This window comes from Biomphalaria glabrata, chromosome 18, assembly GCF_947242115.1.
Source record: "Biomphalaria glabrata chromosome 18, xgBioGlab47.1, whole genome shotgun sequence".
Classification (NCBI taxonomy): Eukaryota; Metazoa; Mollusca; class Gastropoda; family Planorbidae; genus Biomphalaria; species Biomphalaria glabrata.
The window spans coordinates 14,007,566-14,019,824 of NC_074728.1; the positions used below are offsets into that span (position 1 = coordinate 14,007,566).

Below are 12,259 nucleotides of genomic sequence, written 5' to 3' on the forward strand. Positions count from 1 at the left end.
AACACTACAGAAACAAAATAACATAGATTATAGATCTACAGCAGATAGCAGTTATAGCACAGCAGAGTAATAGCAGCAATATTAGATACAGCAGCATGTATTTCAGCAGCAATAACACAACAGTAATAATAGCCTGCAATACATAAATGCAAAACTATAAATACAAAAACATATATTCTATTAGATCTAGAACACTTAAAGCAGGACTGATGGGCGCCGCCATCTTTAAATCAACATGCTCAAAACAAAAGCAGCCAACTAAAAAATAAAACTAAATTAAAATATATCTAGCATATTTACACAGTGTGACATAGATCTAGTAAAAGAAAATATAAAATAGTTATAAACTTACAGGCCGTCCCATGTACAGAATAATAAAATAATTGCACGACAGACCACAAAGATCTTCAGCTGTCACACAGAGATACTGTACTGACCACTGGTGAAATGTACACTCAACTGTTTTAAGACAGCATGTACATCACTTTTTATACTATCCTGCATTAACCTATTGTTGTAACTCCAGTGGCGGACTGAAAGGGTTAATGTGTGTGCGGCCTACTGATACACACCACTCAGGCCAATCACACAGGTCAACGGGTCAAATGCTGTCGATAGACAAGGGACAGTACTGCTAGTTCACGCAAATATGACCCATGTTGTGGTCATGTGATCAAGAGCCTTCACGGTCGAGAGACAGTGTGTTTAAAAAGGAGTTGAGTCCAGGACAGCAAGGCAGTAAGGACTTGTGGTACCTTTGAGTCCTCGAAAATGTAGCTGTACGAGCTAGAGACACTTGTAATGTTTAGTTAGGCAGTTCTGTAGTGTAGCAAAGCATTTGAATTTGATGTAGTCATTTGTGTTGAATTGGCTGTCGATGTATTTGTAATTAAACCGCCACTTTGTTACTTGAAGCTTTTGTTGTCAAGTTCTTGTGTTAGATGTGCTAGTGTGTTGTTAAGTAGTATTTGCAGAATGCTTGATTAGGAGAGATCGTAACACTATATAAAAATATGCGGAAGTACAATTATAAGATCTGACACTAACCTATAAAAAAGAATATACAGAACAGCTATAGCCTATGACAATACACATAAAAAATAGCTCTGGGAGCGCAAGCTCATACTAAAAATGTGTGTTTCAAAAGCATTTTTACATAAATTCGTTCCTTATATCTGCGAATTTAGAATTCCTGACGTACATTCTTTCATTAGACAATACCTCTATTCCTAGGTCTAAAACTCTAATTCAACTCTAAGATGATAAAAATCTTCTTCGCAAAGATAGTTTAAACTTTAACACATGAACATACTAATAATAGACCTAGTCCATTCATTTCATATTTTAATCAAATTAACATTCAAATTTGTTTTTCTGAAGCATTTTTCATACAGTCGTTCGCTAAAGCTGCGAAGCCGTGTTGAGATATATTTTAATAGTTCCATTCATGAATCGCGTACATCTAATAAAAAAAAGGTCACGCATGCACAGAGCGAAGCTTTCACGCACGCGCAGCGAACGAACTCTATCCAAGCCAATATTTAACTCTAGATTAGTCTAGATCTAGATCTATCTCTAACTTAAAATCTACTTCATACTTTAACACACGAACATACAAAATTAAGTCTATTCATTAAAAATTTTAATAAAAATATATAGGCCTACAAGCAAATGTTTTTATTTGAAAAAATGGATTTTAAATAACGTCTGCTGGTGAAACCAGACAAACTGCATATACCTGTTCCACATGCACGTTTTTTTTTTATTTGTCTTTCCAATGTCGTTCCGTTCTTATAATATATTATATATTACAGACGTGACTTTTTTAATATATTTTTATATGTCAATCTATTCATACATGTTAATCAGTGACTTAACGCTAATTCGTTGGTTTTCTTGGCTGATTCAGGCAACCCATTCCATTCTTTAATGGCACTAGGGAAGAAGGATATTGTACCAATGTGACCTAGCAAATAGAACGAGAAATGTGCCTCTATCTTTTTGTCTTTCTGAGTATTTTATTAGATTTTGTTTTTCAGCGGTCCCCTTAAGGGGAAAAGCCATATATACTAGACATATATTACCCGCGGGTCTTAATTTGCGTATCACTGTCGATATAGTCACTGAGAAAGTTTTGTAAACAATTAAACGAAATAAGTAAAGCGAATGCGGAATGCGTGAATGTAAAAATAGTATGAATGGAGCTATCAAAATAGCTAATCGACTTAAGATTCGCCAAAGATCTTCTCAAAGTTGAGACTGAAAGCGCTTATGGATTCGTTCTTCTCAGATGATTGTGTCTCACACAAAAGACGTAAATTTTGTACCAACTCTATCACTTGGGACTGGTACGGAAGAAATTGATACTCTTCTTGATGACACTGACAGCATTACGTATATCCGAAACGTTATTCAGGTCATCGAATGGTCAAGTCTGTGAGACGCACAAGGGACAAAGGCTGCTTGACGATATTTTCCCACGAATCCTTGCCTGAACATAGTCCTGAATTAAAGCTTTCACTGGGCAGCCTTGGCCGAGTAGTTTATGGTTTGTCCAAGTCTAGATTGTACATGTATTCACAATGACGTTTGACACAGAATCGAATACAGTCTCCAAACGCACAAAGTCCCGGGCTCAAATCCTGGTGAAGTCTGGGGGTTTGTATTTCGGGATCTTTAGTTCAACCTAACATTAGCTGTGGAAAAGTAAGGGTGGTGGGTCGTTATGCTTGCCCCATAACATCCTCGTTAACAGTGGGCCACAGAAACAAATGGCCTTTACATCATCTGCCCTATACACTGCAAGGCCTGAAAGGGGATTTTTTTTTATTCTGCCAATAGCTCATTTCGGACTTATAAGATGTGCAGCAAGCATTTCCTGCTGCTGTGTCCCTGTGATCTTTCAGTGTTGTCTAATCAGATTCAATTTGAAAACATAAATCAAAATGTCCTCGGAGAAGTGTTTTGAGTTCCGCAATAAATTATGGTAGACAAAATTGGTTCTAATTTTTGTGGGTTCTCTGCTATTCGCTTTGCAACAGCTGCATTCAGCCGTTTCTAACTTCTGTTTTGTAGTTCGAAAGTTGGAAGCATCTTGATTAGAATCTTTTTAAAGATGATTTAATGGTGTAAAAAATTGTTCCAAATTTGGCAACTTGGGATCCAGGGGATGCACGTACACCCCCTTGCGAGGACCCATGTATCAAGATATTATATAAAGTCTACCTGTGTTCATATACAAGGAGTAACCAAAAACCCAAGCATGCATGAGTTCAGCTTTCTATCAAATGTTAGACATGACCAGGACAGGATGCCCATCATTATCCTATGGGACAAGATCCTATGTATTGATGTGAGAGTTTTCCATTCTCCATTTACGTAAATAGGAGGTTTAATTAAAACAGAGATTACATCCTGGCATCCTACATGGTAAGAGATTTTAACACACAAACAAAAAAAAGCAACAAACACTTTCCTTTCCATAACCATTTATTTCATAAATTATCCCATTATGTTAAGTTCTCAGTTTACAATGGAAAGATAATCCAATCTCCATAAACACCACATTGGATGGAGAGATAAGAGAAGACAACACTGTACAAGAAAAGGAAGATAAGCTGATTAATGGTACAGAATTCTTGTCCACAAGTCAAGCTTAAGAACTGGGCTCCAGGTATAATATACATAGAACAAATTATCAGAACTATTATATCATTAAAGGAATGATTATAAATGGAATTTATCCACTAGAATATCAACAATAAATACTAAATAAATATGATTGCACATCTATAGACAGATATTAAAAAAATATTGGAATGATTAGAAAAGTTTGTAAAATTGTCCCTTTACAACAGTAGTGAGAAAAACAATCAGTCTGAAGTTCTCATATTTAGATTGTTATGTCTTGCACAGCTCAATGAATATTGCACACATTAAATAAACAGTTGTTAAGTCAAACAAATATACCAATAAGAAAAGGTGGTATCAATAGCTACAACAGAGCTTTGAATACACCAGTATAGAACTATCAAGTTCAATGAAATACTGAGGCTTGAACTATATGGCCAAACATACATGAATACTTATAATAGACATTGTTTCACATTGATTGCACTGTTGGATTATGTCAATTCTTTTGGCTTTCATTAGAGTGAACAACCTTTTATTAAACATATTAAGTTTGTACAACACAACAAACAACAATAACTGATCAGGGACACTAGTTCTGTAGTATCAAATAGAACAAAAAAATGTGATGTAAGGGATTAAGAGAGATTTTTTAAAAATTTACATAAAATAAAAAAAAATAAAAATACATGGACAAAAAAATCACAGGTACAGGAAAAGATACAGAGCCACAGTGAGAAGATATTTTACCAATGAACACAATATTTAAGTATAAAGTAAAATTGATTTTCAAAATAAATGAAAAGTAAATTGCAAAACTGCAATTGAATAATAGCAAACAGTAACATTTTGTATTGACTTTTGTGTAACATTTTATTTCAGTTTGACAAAAAAAAAAATATCACCAGAAAAATACAAAATCCAAATAAATGTTTTTATTTACTGAAATAGCCAAAGAAAATTTGCTTTACAGTAAGGCTGAAGTTTTGGAGTTCTGCCCTTTCAGGAAAAAGAAATGCAATACCAATGACTTGAGCCTAAAGGAAATTGCTAAAACAAAATGCTGTATAAGTAACAGCATAAAAAGAAAAGAAATTCAATAAAAATTCTTTAGGGAAATGCTTTGATAGGTTCATTGCATTGTTTAATGAATCCTTAAGAATAATAAAGATGATTATTATTATTACATAACGCTACTGAGATGGCTAGTTTAAAATGTTAAGTTTCTCAGGAACAACAAGTTTTGCATATTTATTGATCCTAAAGCTCTCATTTACTGAAATGTCAAATTATGCAAATAAAGCTTCAAAGATAATCACTATTTCTCAACATTCTAGTCACTGGATAAGACTAATTTTTTTTTCTTTAATCATGCAAAATTACACTATTTATTAAGTGATGCTATTATACACTAAGAGTACAAAAATAGTTTCCCTTTCAGACCTTGTAGTCTATAGTGCAGATGATGTAAAGGTCTTCTGTTTCTGTGGCCTACAGTTAATGAGGGTGTCATGTGGTCAGCACAACGACCAACCGCCTTTACTTTTCCCCAACTAATGTCAGGTACCCATTACAGCTGGGTAGACTCAATGGTGCTCAAAGATCAAAAAAAAAAAAATCCCAGTCTTCACCAGGATTCGAACCCCAGTTCGGAAGCCAAGCGCTTTACTGCTCAGGTACTGAACCTCCTCTATCTTACAGTACAGAAAGTTAAATTATGACGAAATAAAATGTAAAACTAGACAAAAAATAATACTTAACATGAGTCATGTACCATTTTGTAATTAGATCCAGCAAAGTTAATTAAAGGTAAAATGTCTAGCAAAACTAATTTTACCAGGAACTTTTCCAATCAGACTGAAATCAGAAGCAGAAAGAAAATACTCAAGATTTGATGTGCAATCCCTCCATGGTAGTGAAGAATAATTAAAAAACAAGGCATTGAGATTCAATGTGTCACAAGTTATGATAGATGTGTTTTATTATTACATATTTGGTAAAGTAAAAACAACATAAAATAAACCTCTAGCAATAGCTGTCCACTCCAAAAAAAATGCAGATATTATTTTACGAATGACAGAAATAATATTGTACACTCCTCCATGTGTTTCTAGTTCAAGATAATTACAGATTAGGTTTTACTTGCTAACAGAAATAACATTTCCATGTTCTACTAGCAGTGAAATGAAACACTCTACAAAATTTATCATACATTTCATGCTGAGGGCCCAACTAGTCGTATAGACATAAGCTTGTGAAGTTAACTTTGAAATTCAAAATAATTAAAATTAAAAATTGTGTACATCAAGACCAAACTTTTGTAGAAATGTTTACAACTTTATTTTCTCTTCTGTAATGTGAAGCAGGGAATGTTATACAATGCTATTTTTATACAACGATTGTTGGTTCAGCCATACATTATTAAACACAAATCAGACATTTCATGTCTTCCCAAAACAAACCATGGCCCTGTATATTAGTACATTGTTTTTTAAAGCTATGAAGATCAACACATTTAACCTGGCCTAAGGCAGATGACTAAATAGATAAAAGCTATTGTTTAAGATTGTTATATGATAGTCCAAAAAACTAAAAAGTTGCCCAGAATGAAGTCCTGTGTATGTTGAGCCTTTCCTTGTGTTTAGCCTTTCCTTGGTTCACATTTATGAGAAAAATTGGTCAGGATTCTTTGATTGTCAATGACTTGAAGATTTCTGAAAAAATGTTATGAAGCTTTAGAGAGCTTATTACTGAAAAGCAAATTTAAACAAAAACAAAATTTATGAATAAAAAAAAACAACATATTCAAACACTTTTCTTGTAAATTTACTGCAATGCTTCAACTCATTTTATGTTTGCTTTTTCTGATTATCTCACTCAGATCTTCATGTTAGAAAAAGTAGGCTACTTTTTCTTTTAAATTTGTAGCAACCCTGACATACAATTAATTTGTCTCTAAAGTGACTACCTGACATATGACTTGATCTCTGCAGTTGTCTTGATACTCTCTGAAGAAGCTGGTTCTGAAATAACTAAAAAATAAATGTCAAAAGAAATTAAAGAATTTGAATTTGAACCAAGTAGACAACATAGAAGATATAGTAGTACAAGAAAATGGAATTCAAAAACTATTAGCCAACACCAAACCAAATAAAGCTTCTGGACCTGATGGTATTCCAGCTAGATTACTCAAAGAACTAAGTAATGAGCTAGCCCCAGTGTTCAAAATACTCTTTCAGGCTTCACTTAACCAGGGCAGAGTACCAAAGGACTGGAAAGAAGCTAATGTCACCCCCCTATTTAAAAAAGGAGAAAAATCTGACCCAGGGAACTACAGACCAGTATCACTTACCAGCATCACATGTAAAATCCTAGAACACATAATATGTAGCAACATCATAAACCACTTAGACAAACATAATGTCCTCACACCATACCAACATGGCTTTAGGAAATATAGATCATGTGAAACACAACTAATAGGACTAATTGATGATTTTTCAAAAGGTTTAGATAATAGTGAACAAATAGATGCTATCTTACTAGATTTTTCTAAGGCTTTTGACAAAGTTCACCACCATAGTTTGCTTAAAAAATTAAAATATTTCGGCATTAATGGTCCACTGCATCAGTGGATTAAAGACTTTCTGATAGGGAGAGAACAAACTGTAATAATAAATGGCTCTAAATCAACACCGATAACAGTAAACTCAGGTGTACCTCAAGGTACAGTCTTGGGTCCACTACTATTTTTAATTTACATAAATGATTTACCAAATTGCATTAGTTCAGGAACAAAAGTCAGATTATTTGCAGACGATTGCATAATATATAGAACAATAAAAACAACACAAGACACAGATATTTTACAAAGAGAATTAGATGAATTACAGAAATGGGAATCAAATTGGAGCATGTCTTTCCACCCAGAAAAATGTCAGTTGTTAAGAGTAACAAAAAAACTAAAACAAATTAATTCCACTTATCTTATTCATGGCAAACCAGTATCACAGACTAAAAACGCAAAATACCTAGGTGTTATAATAAATGAAAAACTATCATGGAATCCACATATTGATGAAACTACAAAAAAATCAAACAAAGCATTAGGATTTATTAAAAGAAATTTCTATAAATCAAATAAGAACATAAAATAAAATGTTACTTAACCTTGGTTAGGCCAATAATAGAATATGCATCCTCCGTTTGGGACCCCTCAACTCAAGAAAACATTAAGAAACTGGAACAGACACAAAATAGAGCAGTGAGATTCATAACAAACGAATATTCACATTTGACTAGAGTAACACCTTTAGTAAAATCACTAAATTTAGAAAGCCTTCAGGACAGAAGGCTCAAAAGTAAAGTAGCAATCATACATAAAACACTGAACCATAATCTTCAAATACAAAAACAAAATTTAATAAAATACTCTGAAAGACACAAAGATAAAGGCACATTCCTCGTCCCATATGCTAGGACAAATTTGTACAAATACTCCTTCTTCCCTAGTGCTATTAGAGCATGGAATGGGTTGCCTGAGCTAGCCAGGAAAACCAGTGACTTGGCAGAATTTAAGTCATTGGTTAATATGCATGACTAAATGCATGACGCGTAGGACGTAATCATCTTCTTTTTTGAAGTAACGTCTGTATTATATAAGATAAGATAAGAAGATAAGAAACATAATTTATAAAATGTTGGATTTTAAAATTTTTAGATTTTATGAAATAATTGTTGAGCAAAGTATTTTCTTCAAATTGAAAAAAAAAAATTGTCAGCCTATCTGTTGAAATGTTCAATGTTTACACCACCATCTGATGCTGTATTGATTGGGCGTTTTGAAATAAAAAAAAAAATTAGTTTAATTTTATGACTGACTATATAACAATTGCCATAAGAATAGCAGCTAAATCCTTTAAAGAAAATAATGACCTAGATGAACTTTTTATATATATTTATGAACAGGCCTAGCACGTCATTCAATGGTCATATAAACCTTATGTTCTCTGCTGTGTATAAAAAAAAAATCATAAAACTGTCTTACCGACATGATTCTGTTTACAGAATCTCACAGTTCTCAAAGTTTGAGCAATCATGTGCTGTAGAACACACAAAAAAATTAAATTTACATTATTATTATTTTAAATTCAATTTGAAGCTACACTGTTGGGTTTAAATTCTGGCAAATAAATTCTTACTAGCATTAGCCACCATCTACGCTCTTTGATTTGTTCCCAGGCTACATATGGTCTATTTTGCCATGGGCCCCTTCCTTTTTACTCTTTACATCCTGCAATTTGTAATGCTCACATAATACTTTGGTTGTACCCACCTCTTTTTTTTTTTTTTAACTTTCACTTTTTTTTACACTTTCAATAAAACTGTCTACACTTTAAAAATCCCCTCCTGTTTTGCCTTGTTATTCTAGTACATGATATGTTTTATTGGAATGGCCTGCTTTAAAATGCCCTCCCAACCAAACTCACTTTTGACCTGTTCATTCAATACAGCTTTTCTCTCCCCCACCCTTTTCACTTATTTGTATGATCTGCTTTATAACACTACCCCTCCGAACCATATACTTTTTGCCTATGAATTATTTCCCTTCCCACCCTATGCCTTAGAAAATAGTCCTACTTACAATATGTGAGTAATTGTAGACTTTTCAGCTCTATATCATAATATTTCAAAAGCTTTCTGATGCTTTTTCAGCTGGAGCTTTTTTTTTTATTGCATCATACGCATCAAATGCTCAAATAATATTTAGTAAAAAAAAAAGAAAAATATTTTAACACTACACTAACATAATTGTGATCTATGATTTATAGTTTGTTATAATGAATTAGAATGGCCATTTATATTGGCCTCCCAAACACAATCGTCTGGCCTGAGAATTCTAGTTTCACTTTTGTAACTTTCCTCCTAAAAAGAAATAATTGTATAAACAATCAATGACTTTTCTTCAGCTTCATAACTCAATATTCATAAGCTCTTTATGTTGCTTTTGGTCAGATAATTTTTGTTATCACTCAGGCATTGTAAAGCTCTCTTGTCCAACAATTCTATTAACTTTTTTTTTTACCCTCAACACACAAAATAATATAGTTAAACCTACATTTCATTTTGTTTTTATACATTTTTAATCACAAAAACATGTATTTAGTTAATGTTTGCCTCATACAAGAAAAAAAATTATTATTTCATACAATGTCTACAAAGCAAGTTTCACACCAAGGAGAATTGTATGCAAAATAAAGTTTAAATAGTGCTTAAAAAATAGAAGGAAGTTTAACTCTTTGATTTCGTAAGTACGCTCCCATCATTGATTTTACCCAGCTATAAAGCTCTAATCAACGCTGGTGTTTTAAAATTTCTTTTTCTTTTTTTTTCTCCCATTTTCTCCCATATATGTTTTTTTTTGCTAAAAACATTATCTTGAATAGTTTCCCTTTGCTAACCAAGCACAAAATAGAGCAGTGAGATTCATAACAAACGAATATTCACATTTAACTACAGTAACACCTTTAGTAAAATCACTAAAGTTAGAAAGCCTTCAGGACAAAAAACTCAAAAAGTAAAGTAGCAATTATACATATAACACTGAACCATAATCTTCAAATAACAAGGTTACAAAGACAGTTTGTGTGGATACACAAACTCAAAATCAGACCCGAAATGGTCCACTCAGGCAGGTAAAAAGGCAGGCTTCAATATTTTCAGAAAGAACATCAGAATGAAATTTTATCAAAGACAAATGACAGAGAAGAATGGAGAAAGAAGGTTGACAGATCTTGTGTGGTGCCCCAGCAGTCAAGCAGACCAAAGGATAGGTGTAAGTGAATGTAAAGTTAGATGTGAACCTGGCCTAACTGATGTCTTATAATGAATATCTAATTGATCTAATTGTTTTGTAAAGGGTCAATCTCGTATTGAAATCCTAAAGAAAAAAACATTTCGTAAAAAAAATATTTTTTCTTTAGCTAAGTGCTCTATAACCATAGCAAAGCTCTGCAGTTCACATGATAATATGAAAAACTACTTATTAATTGTTTTTAATTATGTCCAACTTATATGAATACTAAATAGATTTTTTTCTCTTTAAAAAAAAATAAACATTTTTTGTGTGTAAATGTAGTAGTTAGTATGACAGAACTTAACGTAGTAATACAAATGTAAAAAAAATATTTTTTTGACAAAAAATCTAAAACCATTTACAAAAATGTGTTAAAAATATGGTAGTCCTATATAGTAATCACCTCAACTAATGAGCCTCTAGTGTTTGTTACTATTAATAGTGAATAGTTGTAAAAGTGGAGTATTTTATGAAAAAAAAGCTTGAATAAGTGATTTAAAAAATTAGATTTTTCGCTTTCAGAAAATAAATAGTAGTAGCCATTGCATCAGAACTTTGAATGGTCTAAAATATAATCATGTTGGATTTTCCCTATCTTTTCTAGTTTACGAGATCTAAATGGGACGGACGGACGGACAGACAGACATTCCACAAAAACTAATAGCATCTTTTCCCCTTTCGGGGGCTGCTAAAAAACAAAATCTAATAAAATACTCAGAAAGACACAAAGAAAAAGGCACATTCCTCATTCCATATGCCAGGACACATTGTACAAATGCTCCTTCGTCCCTATAATGCTATTAGAGCATGGAAAGGGTTGTCTGAGGCAGACAGGAAAACCAATGACTTGGCAGAAATTAAGTTATTGGTTAACATGCATGACTAGAAGCATGACGCGTAGGGCGTAATCATCTTCTTTTTTTAAATAATGTCTGTATTATATAAGATAAGTTAAGATAAACATCCAGAATTTCCTTCTTTTAATGGGGTTTTAAAAAGGCTCTATTTTCTTTAGATTTATGTTCTGGAGGATAGTGATGGGGATAATGAGCTCAGAACATTCATTTTATATGTTTTTAAATGGTTTTCATATAAAGTTATGTGGAAATATGAATAAATATCGAATAAATAAATAATAATTTTTTTTCTACTTTTTTTAAGGTTGTTAGTTTTCATTTTTCCAATAGTACTGATATGAATAATTAGCTCAAAATTTCCATTTTATGTGTTTTAGATTTGTTTTCAATATAAAGTTTTGTGCCAATATGGATAAATATGTTAAAAAAATATTTATTTTCAATGTGGACCATACATTTTTTCCAAGATCAGGTCTAGATCTAGATCCTGAAGACTTTTATTGCAGTCAGTAAGTTTTTATTTTCAAATATTAATATAAAAATAATTTTTTGTTTTATAAAAATTGCTTTGTGCTATATAAAAACGGCATGCATTCTTTTAATTCTATATTAAATATATCATTTTCTAATAAAAAACAAAAAAGTCCATAAAGATTAATCGAAGCAATGTTTTCACTCCGTAAGGGAAAAAACCATTAACTTTGTCTAAGAGTGGAAAATAATTCTGGAGTCAAAGAGTTAATCTTGTACTTTTTGATATGTAATCTTTAAAAAAAGCATATTGGGTCTAAATTGCAAATAAAGAATCGTTATTGGTAAATTTCACAGCTGTGGTTTCAATAATAAAAGGTGCTTAGTTGTTCTAGGCAGAGGGAAAATAATAACAGGTTATTTTCTTATTTTTTCATCCACCGAA

General features: G+C 32.3%; 1 protein-coding gene across 8 annotated transcripts in view; it reads right to left on the bottom strand.

Moving 5' to 3' along the window:
• Nucleotides 1–3,471: 3,471 nt before the first annotated feature.
• LOC106074727 (rap guanine nucleotide exchange factor 4-like) overlaps nucleotides 3,472–12,259 on the bottom strand; it is a 72,215-nt gene continuing 63,427 nt past the window's right edge. For 7 of the 8 annotated variants that reach the window (XM_056017299.1, XM_056017298.1, XM_056017295.1 and 4 more), the window contains 3 exons: nucleotides 8,678–8,732; nucleotides 6,599–6,662; nucleotides 3,472–6,344 (listed from right to left, as the gene is read on the bottom strand). In XM_056017299.1, coding sequence (XP_055873274.1) covers nucleotides 6,272–6,344; nucleotides 6,599–6,662; nucleotides 8,678–8,732 — 192 coding nt within the window. In that variant the 3' untranslated portion in view covers nucleotides 3,472–6,271. Of the gene's footprint in view, nucleotides 6,345–6,598; nucleotides 6,663–7,800; nucleotides 7,871–8,677; nucleotides 8,733–12,259 lie in introns of all 8 variants that reach the window. The other variant, XR_008775911.1, reaches the window with a different exon arrangement.